The 19,966-nt window shown below is 41.1% G+C and overlaps 2 protein-coding genes across 5 annotated transcripts; one reads left to right on the top strand and one right to left on the bottom strand.

Annotated features, from left to right (window-relative positions):
• The first annotated feature begins 974 nt into the window (after positions 1-974).
• LOC110500577 (N-alpha-acetyltransferase 38, NatC auxiliary subunit) lies at positions 975-11,733 on the top strand. Of its 4 annotated transcripts, XM_021577988.2 has the most exons (4): positions 982-1,080; positions 1,395-1,665; positions 9,171-9,348; positions 10,976-11,733. In XM_021577988.2, exons 2-4 carry the CDS (start codon positions 1,567-1,569, stop codon positions 11,098-11,100), a joined length of 402 nt encoding a protein of 133 aa, XP_021433663.1. In that variant the 5' UTR covers positions 982-1,080; positions 1,395-1,566; the 3' UTR covers positions 11,101-11,733. The 4 variants fall into 4 exon arrangements, with proteins under 4 accessions (XP_021433665.1, XP_021433663.1, XP_021433664.1 ...); XM_021577990.2 differs by lacking the exon at positions 1,395-1,665 and having other exon boundaries at positions 975-1,080; XM_021577989.2 differs by lacking the exon at positions 1,395-1,665 and having other exon boundaries at positions 993-1,086.
• Positions 11,734-12,730: 997 nt separating this feature from the next.
• Positions 12,731-19,766, bottom strand: dnajc3b (DnaJ (Hsp40) homolog, subfamily C, member 3b). Its single transcript, XM_021577994.2, has 12 exons — positions 19,281-19,766; positions 18,751-18,861; positions 18,313-18,437; positions 18,056-18,130; positions 17,605-17,748; positions 17,201-17,382; positions 16,826-16,945; positions 15,743-15,848; positions 15,395-15,515; positions 14,979-15,111; positions 14,596-14,744; positions 12,731-14,400 (listed from the first exon to the last, which is right to left on the bottom strand). The coding sequence occupies exons 1-12, from the start codon at positions 19,363-19,365 to the stop codon at positions 14,258-14,260; spliced, it is 1,494 nt and encodes a 497-aa protein (XP_021433669.2). The 5' UTR covers positions 19,366-19,766; the 3' UTR covers positions 12,731-14,257.
• Positions 19,767-19,966: the final 200 nt, after the last annotated feature.

Genomic DNA, 19,966 nt, shown 5'->3' on the forward strand with positions numbered 1-19,966 from the left:
AGGCATGGACAGCAGCCCGGCACAGCGCCTCATGGCACGGCGCTTAAAAGCAGCTCTGCCAGTAGCCAGCACTCTCCTGGAGCCATGTGTGGTGACAGACGTGCTGGTGAAGCTACGTCACAGAAGACAGGTCTCCAAGTTCATCTACGACAAATCAGCAAAAGACTTACCTGAGCTCAGGGTGGGTGAAACGGTGCGAATGAAGCCACTACCAGGGGACCGGACAGGCCTCTGGAGACTCGGATCCTGTGTACAGAAAGTGGCACCACGCTCCTACTTGGTCGAAGTGAATGGATCACTGTACCGTCGTAACAGGGTTGACCTTCGGATTGCTGAGACAGCACCTACTCAGAACCCTGATGGTCAAAGGGGTCGCATGACAAAAGACAGAACCCCAGCAAGTCACATGGGGCCTGAGGCACTGGGCGAAGAGCCAGGGGATCACAGGTCGGCCGCTCCCTCACCCATCAATTCTCCCCTTAGACATTCAGGTGACACGCCTGTGCGGGAACCCGCAGTCCTCGCAGACAAGCCCCCTGTCTTTTCACGATGCGGGCGTCTGTCCCAGCCACCAAAAAGACTTAATCTGTAGGTTTCCCATCAGGGATTGTTGACAGAGATAAAAGTGAAGAGAATATCAAAATGTGTTGTTGTTCTGGAAAAAAAAAAAAAAAAAAAATACTAAACTGTTCATGTTGGAAATTGTTACTAGGTTTGTTTTGTTAGTGAATTGACACCTCCTGTCCTATTTTATTAAAGGGAAGATGTTATGGGTGTAAGATGGCACAGTGATGCCATCTGTTGGTAAATGTTCATTACTGCAACTCTTGTATTTTACCGGGGTGCTTGAGATACCCGGATGTGTCGTGATGTACTGAACAAGACTGGTTACTCGCATCAATGCCTCTGTCTCGTCATTTAGCATTCAAACACCTACCTTGCATACTACAATACCCACAATGCAATGTATTCCCTGATGCATTTCCAGTTATACGTCAGAGAAATAATTCCGCTAGAAAAATAGAATCAAGAAAGGGTGGAATGGCAACAATGATTGAAGAAAATGGTCCATCAACTCATGTAGGGGTGATATATGTTTAATATTATCGCACTTTACACACTTTTAACGCATAATATTCACTTTGCCAAACTGAAAGGAGAGCGTGCGTAACTGATCCATACATTTGTTGGGCAAGTTGGATCCACTAGCTAGCTATGCTAACGTAGCTACAGTAGTAGCTAGCTAACGTTATTTGTCCACAACCTACTGTACCATTAGCCAGCAGATCCGAACTGATTTCTTACAGCTGCACTAGGGTCGGACATACACCCTGTGTAGATTAAAGGGTTTATGTGTTGTTCTCTGAATTGTTCCATTATCCCAACTATTACAGAGAGAAGATTGAACAAGATCTGCTAGTTTTGCCGAAAATCTGTCAATTTCGCCCTCGTGCTAGAAGCCACAGCCGCAATTTTGGAATGGCAATGTCAGCCAATCAGCTCCTTTGTTCAACACCACGTTCCATTCCATAATGGCTGCCAGTGCTGTGGCTACCGCTATCTAGCATGTGGACGAAAATCAGCAAATCGTTAGATCTTCTCGGTGTAACAGTTGGGATAGTGGGACAATTTGAAGTACAACACATTTCTCATCCCTGGATTGAGGTATGTTTTCCGAGCCATATCTTGTGCCGGCTGTGCAGTGTCTTAATCTACACAGGAAGTCTGTCCGACCCTAGTGTAGCTGTAAGCAAGCGGGTCGGATCTGTTGTCTACGGTACTATTGGCATTACCAAGAATAGTAGGACCAGAAATATCTGTTAAAAGTTGCACGCTTTTGCATTTCTTAAACGGTGCATTTTAATAGTCTAAAGTAGCTTCTTCTCCTTAGCTCTAATCTAACCCAAAGGCTGGCAGATGGCAATATTGAGTCGTTTCGTCTTAAAGCTCATTTAAGCTTGATCTGGAAATGTGGATCAGAGGCTCCGTACAGAGCGTGTGACGCAATTTCAGCCAAATCAAGCGCAGTACTGAGAAATTTCACTCAAAAAATAACACTATCCATAAGTTAAACATTGATGGTGTTATTACAGATGACCAAAAATTAATCGCTAAATACTGTAGCAATTTTTACAGAAAATTGTATAGCTCTACGTACTGTCTGGAATCCACAGATATATATTTTTTAACTCACTGAATAATGTTCACTCTATCAGTGATATAGAATCTAAACAGTGTGATGAACCCATCAAAGTTGAAGAGATTATAGAGTCTATCAAACATCTAAAGAACAATAAATCACCAGGTGTTGATGGAATTACATCAGAATTTTACAAATTATTTTCTGAACAAGTAGCTCCCTTCCTATTTGAAGTCTTTTTAGAGAACATTAAAAACAATGTTCTCCCTCCTACAATGAGTCAGGGGTTAATAACACTGATACCTAAACCTAAAAAAGAAGTGCTGCTCATCGATAACTGGCGTCCAATTTGTCTTCTTAATAATGACTATAAGATATTAGCCTTACTACTTGCACAAATAATTAAAGAAGTCCTGGATGCAATCATTGATGAAACACAGTCTGGCTTCATGAGGAACAGACGTATTTCTAACAATGTCAGACTAGTATTAGACGTACTTGACTACTCAGACCTAATAACTGAGGATAGCTTCATATTATTTTTAGATTTTTATAAAGCATTTGACACAGTAGAGCATCAGTTTCTCTACCACTCCCTTGAGAGACTTGGCTTTGGGGATTTTTTTCTGTAAGGCTATTAAGACTCTCTATGCAAATGGTAACAGCTCTATCAAATTGAAATATGGCACCTCACCTAGATTTGAGTTAAAGAGAGGAATTAGGCAAGGTTGTCCTATCTCGCCGTACCTGTTTTTATTAATCACCCAACTTCTTGCAAATTCTTTAAATAATAGTCCTGTACAAGGTATTTCCATAGCTGGTAAAGAAATTATTGTAAGCCAGCTGGCTGACGATACTACACTTTTTCTGAAAGACGCTAACCAAATTCCCATATCGATCAATGTGATACAATCCTTTTCCAAAGCGTCTGGTCTATATCTTAACATTAATAAATGTGAACTCATAGCTGTCAAAGATTGTGTGACACCTTCATATTATGGTATTCCAGTAAAAGAAGAACTTACATATTTAGGCATAACCATTACAAAGGATCAGAAGTCTAGAGGCTTACTCAATTTTAACCCTCTTATTAAAAAAACCCAGAAGAAACTAAATCAATGGCTACAGAGGGACTTATCTTTAAAAGGTAGAGTCCTAATAACCAAGGCTGAAGGTATCTCTAGACTAACATATGGTGCTCTATCTTTATATCTTGACCGTAAAATAAGCAAGGAGATAGACCAGATGCTTTTCAACTTTCTTTGGAGAAACCGTACCCATTACATTAGGAAAACTGTTGTAATGAACACTTATGAGAATGGTGGACTGAATTTTCTGGACTTTACTACTTTAAATAATACTTTTAAGATCAATTGGATAAAACAATTCCTAAGAAGACCCACTTCTATCTGGAATTTTATTCCTCATCATGTCTTCTCTACTTTTGGTGGCCTTAACTTCATGTTGTTTTGCAATTATAATATTGACAAAGTTCCAGTGAAACTTTCTGCTTTTCATCGGCAGGTTTTCTTGTCATGGTCCTTAATTTATAAACACAATTTTTCTCCACACAGATATTATATATGGAACAGATATTATATATGGAATAATCGGGATATATTGTATAAAAATACCTCTCTGTTTTTAGAATATTGGTTCCGAAATAATATCCTATTGGTGAGCCAACTGGTTAATGCAGAGGGTCTTTTACTCAGTTATAAAGAATTCTTATCACTTTACAAGGTCCCTGTAACACCTAAAGATTTTGCAATTGTTTTAGATGCCATTCCCTCAGGTGTTGCTATGTTATTCAGGAACGTGTCAAGACCTGACTCTCAGAGCCTACCTTCTGTTGACCCTGTTGACTCATCAGTAGGAAAGATTTGTTTCTCTTTTGGTCCATTCAACAACAGAGCGATATGATCCTTGTTTCAGCAGGATGTTGTATCTATCTATACCTTATGTCATGCCTTATTGGAATGGATTTATTGATAATATCTGTTGGAAAAAAGTTTGGATGTTGCCACACACATACCTACCTACTTGTTAACAAAATTAAGGAAGTTTCCTTTAAAATTATTCATAAATATTATCCTGCCAACCACTATATGAAGAAGTTTAAGGAAAACATCAACTCAAATTGCTCCTTTTGTAATGACCACCCAGAAACAGTTGTGCATCTTTTTTGGCATTGTATGCATGTAAGAAAACTGTGGCAAGACATCAGTAGGTTTATAATTGAACACATTTATGAAGAGTTTACACTATTGTGGAGAGATGTACTGTTTGGATTCTTTACATACAATAGAAATAAGCGGAATCATTTTTATGTAATTAATTTCATTAATCTTTTGGCCAAATTTCATATACACAAATGTAAATTTACAAACAGAAAACCACATTTTCGTACCCTACAAAAATAAATTGAACTGTATTTTAAGACGGTTAAATGCTCTACTAACAAAAAGGCTGTTTGAATTGTAAGTATATGCATGTCCCTTAAGGTCCTTGTGTAATTGTAATGTGATATTGTACCCCCTAGCTCGATTGTCTATTGTTTGTAATCTATGTATGCTTGTGTTCCCTCATGTGCTTTATGTATTGATTTGTTATTAATTAAAAAAAGAAGAAAAAAAGCAATAAATATGGAAAAAACAAACTGCATCGCCGTGCACCTCCCAAATTTTGTAACAATGCAGAGGGCTCGGTATAGCTCCGCTTTGAAATGATTGGTTGACGGTAGTTGGGGGCGGCATGTCCTGTATAAACACACTCACTTCCCTGACAACTTCCTTCACAACAGCTCTGCGATGCACAAGAAGTATGAATGCCCTGACTTCTGCAGAGACCACATCTCAGTAAATGCTGTATGGCAGGGATCATCAACTGGATTTAGACACGGGACGATTTTTTTCTTGAGCGGAAGGTCAGGGGCCGGAACATAATTACAGATCATTTTTAGACTGCAAATAAACCGTAAGAAGCACATAATTTCAAACCTTGCCTACGTTTGTGTACAATCACGTGTCCTCTCTTATGCGTGTGAATAATTTCCAAAATTTAAATCACTTTCACCTGATTTCCGGTGTTTTGACAGTCTTTTATGTCCAAAATATAAATTTGTCCCGAGGGCCGCCAATTGGGAACCCTGTTGTACAGCCAATGCAGACGCCAGAATGACCGTAAATTAGCTTTACTATCCAAAGGGAACGTATGCAGCCGTCTATAAACTCGTCTACCCCGTGGACCAGTTCGTACGTTAAACATTCTACATTCTGGCATCAAAGGCGTCAAATTCCCCTTTATATCGATTTAATGGCTACAAGGCTGAAAAAACAGGGGAAATATGCATACTTTCTTTATGAAGCACAGTTTTCACAAACATGCTAGAGTGGCTAACGCTATTCCCGGATGTTGTGTATTGCATACAGTATGTTTTTTTTTTTTCACCCATGGTCTGATTGGCTGAACACAGTACGCAACATCCGATACTATAAGACAAATTACTTTTGAGCATTTTGTTTACCGTCAAACTAGCTCTGGTCCAATGTGCATGTAACACATGTGCATGGACCAGGCTAGGTAAATTGGGCTGCCGGGTGGCACAGCGGTCTAAGGCACTGCATCTCAGTGCTAAAGGCGTCACTGCAGACACCCTGGTTCGAATCAAGGCTGTATTACAACCGGCCGTGATTGGGAGTCCCATAGGGCGGCACACAATTGGCCTAGCGTCGTCCGGGTTTGGCCGGGCTAGGCCATTCAAACGTGGTGTCTCCTTGTCAACCTTGCAAAGGGGAAGTTTGACAAGCACACAAGGAGAGGAAGCCAGATGGTTGAGCTGCACCCAGTAACACCATTATGCTTCTTTTACTTGTACATTTGAATTCGATCACTTTTTGACAGCACCCGTTTTGATTTGAATGAAACCTTTCATACACATTGGCCCATTGTAGAAGTGCTCAGAAAGTTACTGAGCCCCTTAGGGGTCATGGCCACCAGGCTAATCCATTCCCTCAGTTTTATTATCCATTCCCTCAGTTTTATTATCCATTCCCTCAGTTTTATTATCCATTCCCTCAGTTTTATTATCCATTCCCTCAGTTTTATTATCCATTCCCTCAGATTATGTCCCTCTGTTTTTTTGTTTTTTTTTTGTATTTTGTATTCGTTCCCTACATTTTTTAAAATCAATTTCCACAGATGTTTTATTTGTTACCTTGTTTTGTTATCCATTCCTTCTGATTTTTTTCATTTGTTCCCTCTTCTCCACGAGGGTCCCACTTGGCCAATAACATATTGCAGCCTAATTGTTATTCTATTTAGTTAATTACATGCTTCAAATGGTGATGATCACTGACCATTCATTTGCTATTTTCCAGTTTCAGTGTTTTCATATGTCTCCGAATCATAAGGGCAAATAATAGGTAACGTGTGTGCAAAACCACTCAAGGTGCAAATACGGTGCTCTCATCCCTAGGCAATAAATTAATCTGGCTCTGCTTCATGACCTTAGCTGTTCTGTCTACTTTCCGAAGGATTTCTTTAGCTACATCAGCTGATTTCCAGGTGAACGTATTGTCATCGCAACCAAGCAAATAGCTATCAGTTTTAGTTATAAACATACCACATAGAGCCAGAGCTGCTTTAAACCATCTTTCTGTGTGCCTGGTTGGCTATGACAGATGTTCACCTGCCTAGTGCAGGGATGAGAGCGCATCATTGCACCAGAATTATGCACAGTAAATTCGCATGCCGTTTCTTTCTGCCACCGGTGAGTCACATGCACAATTGCGTATGTCTGGACCATGTTTTACTGAGCATATGTCCCTGACTTTATGCACAAGGGGTAAAACACTGGGTTGCGGGGAGGAGAGGTGCTCAAAATGGATCCAAGTGGCATGAATCTGAGTGTAGCCTATCTGGTTTGCATCCTAAACATGCATCATTCATTTATGACTGCGAGTGATGCTCCTGGCTTTTCAGGCATATGAACACACCATTTGAAGCATGTAATAACTAAATCTAAGTACATTTAGGCTGCAATATGTTATCGGCCAAGTGGGACCGTCATGGTAGCCTACATAAGGAGAAGCAGGAACGAATAAACAAATAAAACAGAGGGAAAGTATAAATAATCAGAGGGAATGGAGAAAAAAAAACTGATGGAATGGATTAGCCTGTTTTTTAAAAATATATATATTTTTTAAACACACCATGACCCCTAAGGGGCTCAGTAACTTTCTGAGCACTTCTACAATGGGCAAGTATGTTTGAAAGGTTTCATTCAAATCGAAACGGGTGCTGTCAAAAAGTGATTGAATTCAAATGTATTTACCCACAAGTAAAAGAAGCATAATGGTGTTACTGGGTGCAGCTCAACCATCTGGCTTCCTCTCTTTGTTTGCTTGTCAAACTTCCCCTTGGCAATGTTGACAAGGTGACACGACTTTTGAACACTTCATTTACCTAGCTCTCATCCATTCACATGCGCCGGATACGTACGCATGTGCCTGGACCAGAGTTAGTTTGATGGTAAACTGTTTGATGGTAAAATGCTCAAAAGTAGTTTGTCTTATAGTCCTGGACAGTCATGGTAGCCTACATAAGGAGAATGACGTTTTTAGGCCTTGAGACAGGCTACTTAAATCCACAAGGACTTCAGGAGTAGCTTTATAAAAAAAATTGTAGGTCAACAAATAAAAAATCGTAGGGAACGAATAAGAAACATTGTAGGGAACGGATATTTTTTTTGTAGGGCACGGATTTTTTTTTAAATTAGGGAGCAGATTAGCCTGGACTTTTTTTCTCACCACCATGGCCCCTAAGAGGCACTGTAGAAAGTGCCTTTTTGGATCTGAATGCCAAAACATTCAAGAGATAAAGGTGCTCAAAGTTGACCCATTTTGCATACCCCAACCATACCATGAGACATCCATGTCTTCATCACTGGAAAATATAAACAGTTGAGATTGATCTCATTTAAAAGCTTACAAACAGGGTTGTCAAACTATTATATAATTTTCCCCCCCACACATTTTTTTTAACGTCAATTATCAAAAAATGCATGAACTCAGATTCTTTTCATATTTGCATATGTTGTAGCCTAGATCCTATTTTACATCATCTAAGGTTTTTGTGTTTTGTCCACTAACGGTTTAGATACAACATGCTCTTGAATACAGGGGGAGTTTCATGTTTTGGGTGATAAAATGTACTAAAATGGGAATAAAAAATAGACTTTTCTACTTTCAAATGGTACCACATAGATGGTTGGATCTCCACACATCAGAGAATGTTGACTTGAATGAGAATATCTGTCATTTTAAATTAGACTCTTTCCTCTATAGGAAACCTGTTGAAATCATTGAAATATAGATAATAGAATAGGCATGACGTTTTACGTTGACATTCGACGGTGGGTGGACAAGCAGTCATCTTTGTGATAGTAATTAGAAGTTACAATATAAATTTAAATGTCTATGCTGTACCAGCTAAATTGCAGTGGTCTGAACTTGGATAGGTCCATTCTTTTAAATATATTTCTATGATTGAAATGACACCAACCCTGTATTCAAGAGCATGTTGTCTCAACTGATGGCGGTCACAACACAAAAACCTCACTTAATGTGAAATGAGGTTTAAGCTACAACCTATGCGACTATGATTTTTTTTTGGGGGGGGGAGTTTATCTGTATTTTTTTTATCATTTACGTTAAGGTTTAAAAATGACAATTTGTGTTTTAAAACATTTCTTTTTTTCAACAAATAAAATAGTTTGACAACGTAAGCTTTTAAATGATATCAAACTCAAGTGTTTATATTTTTCAGTGCTGAAGACATGGATGTCATGGTATGGTGTGTGAAATGTGTCGACTTTGAGCACCTTTATCTGAATGTTTTGGCATTCCCGTTCAAAAGGTTAATTTCTGACCGGAAGGGATGCTGTCAAAAAAGTGATTGAATTCAAAGGGATTTACCCTTGAATGATTATAGGCCTATCGTCTAATTTCTCCCCAATCCCTATTTCTAGGGGCAGAGTGAACTGTCATCCTCTTCTTCCAGAGTGCGTCAGAAGCTGGAGAGCCTGCTGAACAAGAACATGAGAATCAGAATGACAGACGGACGGACGCTGGTGGGACTGTTCTTGTGCACAGATAGAGACTGCAACGTCATCCTGGGGTCCGCTCAGGAGTTCCTCAAATCCTCAGGTAACTAAAGTACATATTAGGCCTACATACTCTAGCAAGTTCACTGCTTTTCAAACCTGTTCCTGCAGAGCAGTCGGTGCAGGGTTTTGTCCCAACCCAGCACTGAACACACCTGATTCAGCTGATCAGTCAATCATTAGTTGATTTGCTGTAAAAACCTGCAATCAGAAATGCTAACCATATTCCCACATTTTGTTGTGTTACGGCCTGAATTAAAAATGAATTAAATGTATCTGTCACTAGCCTACCACATAATGTAAAAATGGAATTAGGTTTTTAGATTTTTTTTCAAATCAATTCAAAATGAAAAGCTGAAATGTCTTGAGTAAATAAGTATTCAACCCTTTTGTTTTGACAAGCTTAAATAAGTTCAGGAGTAAAAATGTGTTTAACAAGTCACATAATCAGTTGCATGGACTCTGTGTGCAATAACAGTGTTGAACTTTTATTTTATTTTTTATGACTATCTCATCTCTGTACCCCACACATACAATTATCTGTAAGGTCCCTCATTTGGGCAGTGAATTTCAAACACTGATATTCAACCAATTTTTCCAATGCCTTGCAAAGAAGGGAACCTATTGGTAGATGGCAAAAAAAGAAAAGCAGACATTGAATATCCCCTTGAGCATGGTGAAGTTATTTATTACACTTTAGATGCTGTATCAATACACCCAGTCACTACAAACATGCAGGCGTCCTTCCTAACTCAGTTGCCGGAGAGGAGCGAAATTTAATTTCTCATAGATTTCACCATGAGGCCAATGGTGACTTTAAAACAGTTACAGAGTTTAATGGCTGTGATAGGAGAAAACTGAGGATGGATCAACAACATTGTAGTTACTCCACAATACTAACCTATTTGACAGAGTGAACAAAATGAAGCCTGTACAATATTACATTAGTCCAACAAAGCATGAATAAAAAGTGATCTGTTGTGGGCAAATCCATTACTGAGTTATGTTATGGGTATGCTTGTTATCGTTAAACACTGGGATTTTTTCAGGATAAAGAAACTGATTGGAGCTAAGCACAGACAAAATTATAGAGGAAAACCTGGTTCAGTTTGCTTGTTCCTGAATGTTCCTGAGTGGCCGAGTTACAGTTTTGACGTAAATCTACTTGAAAATCTATGGCAATACCTGAAAATATTTGTCTAGCAATGAACAACAACCAATTTCACTGAGCTTGAAGAACTTTGAAAATAATAGTGGGCAAATGTTGCACAATCCAGGTGTTTAAAGTTCTTAAGAGACTCACAGCTGTAATCGCTGCCCAATTTCCTTATTCAAAGTATTGACTAAGGGGTGTGAATACTTATATAAATAAGATATTTAATTTTCAATAAATTTGCTAAAATGTCACGTTTTCCCTTTGTCATTATGGAGTGTTGTGTGTGTGTGTGTGTAGATGGGTGAGAAAAAAACATTGAATCCATTTTGAATTCAGGCGGTAACACAACAAACTGTGGGATAAGTCAAAAGGTATGAATACTGAAGGAACTGCAGCTCTCTGGGACCCCACATGATATGTTGTTTCTATTATGTAACTTGACCATCATTACACTGTGTACAGATCCATATTTAAAATGTATTTTGTGTGCTTGTCTTGCTTGTTTTTGCATCAGACTCCTTCTCCCAGGGTGAGCCCAGAGTGCTGGGTTTAGCCATGATTCCCGGCCACCACGTGGTCTCCATCGAGGTGGAGTCAGACACCCTGGCCGACACACAGGGGTTCGGGGGCAGCCACTGAAGAACAAGCTGAGCTCACCCAAAGTCGGAGGACACGGTCCTAGAAAAGGCTACAGTACAGACTTGAAATGGGAGAATTCAATCAAAGGAATTCCAGATGTGGCTGATCTCTGGTGCCAGTGTCGTGGGTTTACCAGTCAGAGCCAAGATAGGTGCGAAATGTAACCAAGCATCCCCAGTGACATTAGTGTCTGTGAAGTTAATACGGAGTATAAAAGTTATTTGCGCAATAAGGGGCATGGGACTGAGCCAGACGGTACAGTATATGTCTGTGTGATAAATGATTTTCAATAGATTTCAGTATTTAAACCTGTGTCTGATCTGTCAATGAGGAACGATGCAGACGTTCCTTATATACTGGTAGTGCAGCAGTTACATGTAGTTCAGAGCATATGAATAGCTAAAGTGAATTACCTACTTGACTTAAAACCCTTGGCTCCTATTAGGAGCATAAGTTCTTGGCAAATGTCCTCCATCTCACTCATCAGGGCAAGTCTTTCCAGGTCACACCATTTGAGGCCATCAGTTAGCTGTTCAAGTCAAATTTGATTGGTCACATATACATATTTAGCAGATGTTATTGTGGGTGTAGCGACAGTATCTAATAATTCACAACAATGCTCACATCTAAAAGTAAAAGAATGGAATTAATATATAAATATTAGGATGAGCAATGTCAGTTGTATGGACTAAAATACAGTATATACCTATGAAATGAGTAAAGCAGTATGTAAACATTAAAGTGACAAAAGATTCCTTGTCTATGTATATAGGGCAGGGTTGAGTAGCCGGGCGGTAGCCAGCTAGTGATGGCTATTTAAACGTCTGATGGCCTTGAGATAGACGTTCTTTGAGATCGGGTGCTGTAGATGTCCTGAAGGGCAGGCAGTGTGCTCCCGGTGATGCTTTGGGCTGACCACCCTCTGGTGAGCCTTGCGGTTGCGGGTGGCACAGTTGCCGTACCAAGCGGTGATACAGCCTGACCGGATGCTCTCAATTGTGCATCTGTAAAAGTTTGAGGGTGTCAGGGGCCAAGCCATATTTCTTCATCTTCCTGAGGTTGAAGAGGTGCTGTTGCTATTTCCTGAAGTCCACGAGCAGCTCCATAGTTTTGTTGACGTTATTTTCCTGGCACCACTCCGCCAAAGGCTTCACCTCCTCCCTGTAGGCTGTTTTGTCATTATTGGTAATCAGGCCTACTACTGTTGTATCGTCTGCAGACTTGATTATATTGGAGGCGTGTGTGGCCACGCAGTCATGAGTGAACAGGGAGTACAACAGGGGGCTGAGCACTCACCCTTTTGGGGCCCCTGTGTTGAGGAGCAGCAAAGTGGCATTGTTTCCTACCTTCACCAGGGCGGGGTTCAGACTCAGGGCCCCGAGCTTACAGGATTGCAAAAGTTGGCTATTATTTTCTGGTAATGTGTTTGGTATACTCAGTGTATAAGTGTGTCAAATAGTTCAAGCAGACATGAACATTTTCTTGGAACTAGACAGACCTGCATGCTACTGGAAGATGATTTGCACAAAAGACAACTCAAACATGAGCTAAAGATGGTATGCCATCAGTATAGTACTGAAATTATACCTGAACCATGAATTTATAACAGTGAAAGAACCAGAGAACAGGGTTGTTTGTTTCCATATTTTAATAGTTTGAGCATTTTAGTTAATTCTGGTTGGCAACGAGAAAACCCCCTAGAAACATTAAAATGATCACGTAGTTGAGCAGTCGGTGACATAAAAAGCTTTCAGTTACAGCTATACTGCATCCTTAGAACTCAAATTATGTTAACAGTGGACTTGACAGGATGATATTGACAATCCATCATTTGGTTGTAGTCCATAATTTGTTTGATACACTAAAATGACGCAAGTCATTTGTTTGTCATTGCAGGGAGTCCCTTCAGTTGCTTTGGACTGGGGAACACAGGAGGATTAGTTATTAAAAAGACCGGCAAATAAAACATGTTTTCAAAGGGCAGCGAGAACAGGCTCTTTCAGGAAGTAGACAGACATGCTTCATCCTCTCACCCTTTTGACCGGGTACACAACCAGGAAGGTGTAGGTCACCAACTATTCCATAACACTTGTGTCAATTAAGTTAGGTCAAGAGTATATTCTGTGGAGAACATTCAAAGCTTTGCAGATAAAAATAACAAAAACAGACATTGTTTAGTGAAGAAGAAAACGACACTCTTCTGAAAGCTCTGAAAATAAATCAGCTTGGGTGCCAGTCTGAATCTGCTTTTATCCAACTTGAGCTTATTTAAGTATTATTAAAAAGGTCCAATACAGCATTTTTATCTCAATATCAAATCCTTTTTGGGTAATAATGAAGTACCTTACTGTAGATTGGTTTCATTTCAAATTGTTTTCTCAAGCAATACTTTTGCTAGGACTGTCTGGGAGTGGTCTAGCTTTTATTGGCAGAGGGGTTTGTAACTTTCTTATTGGTCAATTAAACTAATTCACCAGGCAGGCCAAAACTCCATCCCACCAAAACAGGCTGAAATGTCAGAGCTCTTATACCATTTTCAAAATATTAATCCATCCTGAGAGAATATATATATATAAAGCAGAGGAAAATTACATTTGACTGCACTGGGCCTTTAAATATATGGAGAAACAGTCCAGCATCCAGGCTAGTCAAGCAAAAACCAAAAGAGCTACGTTGAATAGACGAAAAATGGAAGAAATACCAAGCAAAAGTAAAAGCAGCAGCAGACATCACAAAAAAATAACATGGAGGGATGCAATGACAGGATCAACAGCCTGGGCCAAGTTGGGAGGACTGAACAGCGCACCAATGCAGGACTTTATTTGCGCGTCTTCGACCACTCGAGTCAACAGCCGACAACATTGTCACTTAGTTTCATCCATGTAGAATTTGTGGTAGGAAAGTTTAACTCTGTACAACTCAACCCCTCGCGGTACAGTAGTAGTCCAATGCCTTTGACAGTGTCATTCACATCCCCATTGTCTCACTACATTACCCACAACACCCCACATCCAACCTGAATCCCCCAAATCCAACCCCTGGGTACGTCCACCAGTTACTCCACGGGTTGTCATAAGCCCTAAAATCCTCCAATTGTAAATCCTTCCTGGTTCTGTCAGTCAGCCCCCCCACCCCCATGTTTCTTGTCTCATCCTCACTAGTGGTGGAACTTGAAGTGGTAGTTGCCGCCAGACTCGAAGGGGTTGAAGTGGAAGGGCCATCCCTGGCCACCCTGACCGCCTCCCTGTTGACTCTCTGGGTCCAGGGGGTCCTCACCAGAGTCAAACTTCTGGCGCATTTCTAACGGTTCGGGGTAGGGAGACATGAATAATGCACAACAAGTATCCAGCTACGTTTTCAACACATGTAGATTACAGTAAAGTGGTCCGACAGGACGTTATCATACTGCAAATATTTTACAGCTTCCTAAATAGTCAGAAGTGATCTTATCTACCAGCTTGAGCAACATTATCAGGTACATATACAGTTCATTACCTGGGTCGGTGAGCACCTCTTTAGCAGAGGCGATGTCGATAAACCTCTTCTCTGCCTCCTTCTTTTCCGACTCCTCTCTGAAGTTGTCAGGATGCCACTGTTGGGCCAGTTTTCTGTACGCCTTGATTATTTCCTGTTTGTTGGCACTCCTGGAAAAAAAAAAACATGTTGGTAATGTAGAATATCGTTTGAATACAAGGACCAAATGCATTACCATGAGGTGATCACATATGGTGAAAATAGAATGTCATCAAATAGAATCAACTTGTCACTTGTCCAATTGCTTATAGATCATAAATACACTGTAGATTATTCCAAGGAAGGAAGGCATTATGCTTCGAAGAAGTATTTGAACAGAGCTCCCTTCTCTATGTCAGTCATACCTATTGACACCAAGGATCTTGTAATAGTCCCTCTTCCGGGAGAGCTTGAGCAGTTTCTGGGCTCGCTCCAGACCTTCCCTGATCTCATTGTTCTCCTTGTCAAACTCCCTCGCTTCCTGGTAGTCCTCCACCGCTAGAGAGAAGGGAGGGCAAGGTAAGCGGGGAAAAAAGGCAGAGAGAGAAAGATCAAAATGGATACTTGACAAAGCTGGTACAATGATCCCGCTGGGATTTGGATGTGCCGTAATCAGGGCGGCGTTAGACTGGTTCTGGCTACAAAACACTGGGTTTGTTTACATGGCAAGTTTGACAGCCGGTGTTCTGAGTACTTGACGGAGGGGACACAAATGCGGCACAAAGTCTTATCACCACGTGTCATCATTCTCTTTGCTACAGTAATAGGATGGTGAAAGTACCTTTCTCATAGTCCTGGTTGAGGATGAAGGCCTCAGCTCTGTCTCGGAGGATGTTGATGTTGCGTGGGTCTCTCTGGTGGGCCTCTGAGCAAATGTCTATTGCCATAGCAGGCATCTTGTTCTGGTGGAGAGAAATGGAGCAACACTTAAGCATCATCATTGTTTCCCCATTCTATTTGTAATTACTTAATTAGTAATATCATTTTTAAAGTTATGGGAAATCCGCAGTTGTAAAAGTAATTGAGAATTTCCGATACACTAACAATTGACTTCAGTAGAGGGACAGGTCATGCTAATCTAGATATGGCCCACTCCATGGGTTAAACGCATCTATGTGATGGGACCCACCTTGACCAGGCAGAAGCAGATTCTCTCCTTGGCCTTATTGGTGTAGTAGAGGACATTAGGCTCTGTCCTCATCACTGACTCATACTTGTCTATGGCATCCTGATACCTGAAGACAAACATTTAATAATATTCATTTTTAGGACAAGAGTTAAATAGAACCACCATACAACAGTCATATCTAAATATGAACCAAAGTGGATACAAATAGGTTGTGATTAAAACTGTCAAAGAAACCTCAAATATAAACCTGTTGAGGGAACACAGGAACTGAAATATAAAACTCCCATAGGGACTGAAACATTGCCCACAGGGAGGGACTACCACATAGAGATGTGCTACCATATAAGACCACATACTTATTTTCCACCATAATTTGCAAATAAATTCATTAAAATCCTACAATGTGATTTTCTGGATTTTTTTCCCTCATTTTGTCTGTCATAGTTGAAGTGTACCTATGATAAATTACAGGCCTCTCATCTTTTTAAGTGGGAGAACTTGCACAATTGGTGGCTAACTACATACTTTTTTGCCCCACTGTAGGTAGGCAGGGATTGACCTTGAGGGTTGCCCTATTGCTTGGGGTATATGAATTGAGCCGTCGCTCAAGTTGAACCTGCTCTGAGGTTGCCTCATTAGGCAGGTGATAAAAAAAGCGAAAACAACCAAACTGCATAGAATTCCAGTAGCCTAAAACATACTGTATCTTTCTGGTTCCTCCCCATTGTTTAAGTGAATGATAAACAATTTAGGGCATTTATGGCAGACGGGCAAGTTGAGTCTTCTCCAATATGATTTATTTTTACTGATAACAACAAAAATACAAAGAATTCCAGTACTGATCTTTGAGTACTCCCCTTTGTGTTGGTGAAAGGCAGGCAACATATGGCACTTCTGCGTGTAAATAGCTCATTTACATTTTCGGGCCAGTGTTCATCATTTCTGGGCAACCCCCCCCCCCCCCAAAAAATACTTCCGATTTGTCTGATGGGCAACTGCATTTGTCTTTAGTGTCAAGGAAAACATAAGAGAAACCACCACAGGGACTAGACTGCCAAACTAGCTAGATGCAGTGGTACTGACCTTTCCTCCTGGATGTGCTCCTCGGCAGAGTCCAGCTGCTTGCTGAGCTTCTTCACCTGTTTGTAACGGGATAAACACTCCTTGTCATCCTGATCCAGCTTCAGACACTCCCTGACATGACTGCAGAGGGAGAGGAAAGGGACACAGATTTACACATTGCAAAGCGGTTTGAGATTTTTGCCTGTCAAAAAAAAAAAAGTGTTAGTATGTTTGAAAGAGTGAGCATTCTTTAAATCAACCACAGATACAAAAACACAAACCAATGTTGCTCTGAAGCTCACAACCTCTTAATTTACATGTATTTGCTTGGTAAATGTGGTTGTTTGTTTAAAATCACTCCGCCCTATTACTAATACAATATTCTAGTGCGCATACCCTAGTGACTCCTGGTGCTCCCCCAGGTCATAGTGCAGGGTGCTGAGCTTGAGGAAGGCACCTCGGTTGTCGTTCCTCAGCCGGGTGGTGGGGGTCAGGTCCTGGATGGCCTTCCGAGGGTCTCCCAGACGAATGTAGCATTCAGCCCGGAGCTCCCGAGACTCAGGGTCCCAGGGGGAGAGCTGAAAAGAGAGAAGGGTGGGAGGTAGGTAGGTAGGGAGTTCAGTGGTGTGAATTTATGATTTGATACCAAGTCTGTTGAAGTATAGTGCACCACAGATTGATGAAGGTATTGAGGATCAAGTTTAAGAGGCTAGGTGAAATAGAGTTCTCAATGTCTAGGCCCTGTGGCAGAGGTAACCCCTGCCTCCATGACTAGGCCCTGTGGTGGAGCTACTCCCTACCTCTACGACGCGGTCTAGCACAGTGATGGTGGTGCTGTAGTCTCCTCTGTGGTGGGCCGCGTGGGCCTCCTCCTGCAGCTCCTCAAGCTCGTTGGCCCTCATCAGCTGGTTCCGCGCCTCGTCCTGGTCAGGGGATCGCTGCAGCTGAGGAAATTAAAAAAGGTAAGGTTTCTGAAGAAACTGTAATTATAAATATATAATAGATGACTCATATCAGGACCATAAATACATAATAGAACACAACACATATCAAGTGTATCTAATCCTTCAGATTCCCTTAACCTCGCCCACACCACATAATTGCAATATGAGACAGTATATGATGAGTGTATTGGGGGGGGGGTGGGGGGGAGCAGTGAGATTTTGGTTGACAGATGGATAAGGTGTAACTAGACATAGAAATATAATTGATAGTAGTAAAATAGCTATATTTTTATGCATCTAGACTTACCACAGCCTCAAAGTCCTCCCGGGCCTCCTGGGTGTTACCCTGCTTCAAGAAGATATTCCCTCTCTGCAGTCTGGCCTGGAAACATGGAGGCCGAGAGAGGGAAGAGGGGATATGGAGGAGAGAGGGACGGAGATAGAGAAAGATACAGATAGTTTTTTTAATCTAAGAGTTAATAACAATTTCACACAATTGTTGTTCATAACCGTGATTTATCATGATGACAGCGATGTTGTCGACAACTGTCTGTGTCCACTCACAGCGAGAAAGTCAGGTTTGAGCTGGATGGCTCTGGTCAGATCCGGCAGGGCAGACTTGGACTTTCCCATAGCCAGGAACACAGCTGCCCGCTTGTAGTAAGTCAGGTAGTTCTTAGAGTCACCCTCTGAGGGAAGGGAAAGGGTCAAATACAGTAGATAAGTAGGAGAACACAATAGATTTCTACTTTCATGTGACTTATTTATTAGGTGTACATGGCCACATTTTACTGAGAATGTGTAGTTCACTCAATGTGTTGACCTGAAAGAATAAGGGAGAGAGAGATAAGAAATAACCCATCACTTGAAGGGACTTTGTTATGTGGAAGCAGCTCGACTTATTACAAACAGAGTACAGACAGAGAGGGAGACAGACAAACAGGCTACATGGGCAGTGACGTTGGAGCTATAATGATGTGTGTGTCTGGTTGGTAACCTTACCCACTGCAGAGTGGTAGTGGGACAGGGCCTCCGCCAGTTGACCGGCAGCCAACAGTTTACGGCCCATCTCCAAGTGCTGCTCAATCTCCACATGAGTTGCCCCCAAGACACCTGAAACAAAACACTTAGTGTGAGCCTCTTGGAAGCCCCCATAGGCAATTGCTCACATAGCCACATAGGAACTGACCTAAATGAAGGAGACAGAGTAGCTATGTTCATGAATGTTGTGTCATTTTAACAGTAGACATACATTCCATCCCTCTAGATGTAAATCATAGGACTTGTTTGTAAAGGGAGTATGTAAAAAAGTAAACCAACAGCCAAAGGGTTTCGATAGCCTAGCTAGTCTACAGTGGTTAACAAGTAAGGGCACACAGAAAACTACCTGATTATCCTGTACAATCGGTCGTAGCATACCTAGCTAAGGAACTAACCGAATACTTAGTTACCGTTATTTTTTAAATCAACAGCTCTATGCAGACTGAACTATTCGGGCAAAAACACATTGCTATCTATCTGTCTGGTCTTACCGTCCAACTGGAGGTCCAGAATGACACAGAGCAGTGACAAGGAGGACAGGACCCCGCTGAGACCTTTCCGTCGCCCCGACTCCATACTTATATACTTCACACTTCTCCTGGAGTTGTATATTTCACGTCTCTGATATAATTGAATTGCAAACTACGTACGATATCATTTAAACGGTAATTTTCTTCATAACGTCTTCATCGTTTTGAGGCTATATGTTTTAGTGGTCCGGTTAAGAAATAGTTCCGAGTGACACCTTGGAGAGCTAATGGAAGGTTCCTATAATTTACTCGCGTAGGACAACGTTGTTTAGACAGCCAAATTGCAATTTTGCATGGATCTAATAAATTATTTTAGTTTTCTCTACGTGGCATGACATTGAATAACTTCGCCAGCTGTCAATTTAGGTGCTTTCTAAAGTGAAACTTCACCCGGTCTGGTTTTTACCCCCTCCTTCACGGATTCAAATGCCCTATATTTCTGTGCGGTGAGTGGCCGGTTCTAGCGGCACACATCGTTGTTGCCTACCAACGTGGGGCGGTCTCATTGGATGAACTATTTTAGCTCGTAGACTATACTCCCATGTCCATATATGGCACATTACGCCGTCACTGGTCATACCATAATATTCACAAAGGAATATTATTGATATGCCTATCCCTCAGTGTTATCTGTGGGCCAAACACTA

Source organism: Oncorhynchus mykiss, chromosome 21, assembly GCF_013265735.2.
Source record: "Oncorhynchus mykiss isolate Arlee chromosome 21, USDA_OmykA_1.1, whole genome shotgun sequence".
In the NCBI taxonomy this organism is placed as follows: Eukaryota; Metazoa; Chordata; class Actinopteri; order Salmoniformes; family Salmonidae; genus Oncorhynchus; species Oncorhynchus mykiss.

Coding starts and splice junctions, on each gene's coding strand:
- LOC110500577 (XM_021577988.2), top strand. CDS start 1,567: ATGTGGACGAAAATCAGCAAATCGTTAGATCTTCTCGGTGTAACAGTT. Junction 1,666..9,170: donor TTTCTCATCCCTGGATTGAG/GTATGTTTTCCG, acceptor CCCTATTTCTAG/GGGCAGAGTGAACTGTCATC. Junction 9,349..10,975: donor GGAGTTCCTCAAATCCTCAG/GTAACTAAAGTA, acceptor TTTTTGCATCAG/ACTCCTTCTCCCAGGGTGAG.
- dnajc3b (XM_021577994.2), bottom strand. CDS start 19,365: ATGGAGTCGGGGCGACGGAAAGGTCTCAGCGGGGTCCTGTCCTCCTTG. Junction 18,438..18,750: donor CCACTACCACTCTGCAGTGG/GTAAGGTTACCA, acceptor CCCTTCCCTCAG/AGGGTGACTCTAAGAACTAC. Junction 18,131..18,312: donor TCAAACCTGACTTTCTCGCT/GTGAGTGGACAC, acceptor CCATGTTTCCAG/GCCAGACTGCAGAGAGGGAA.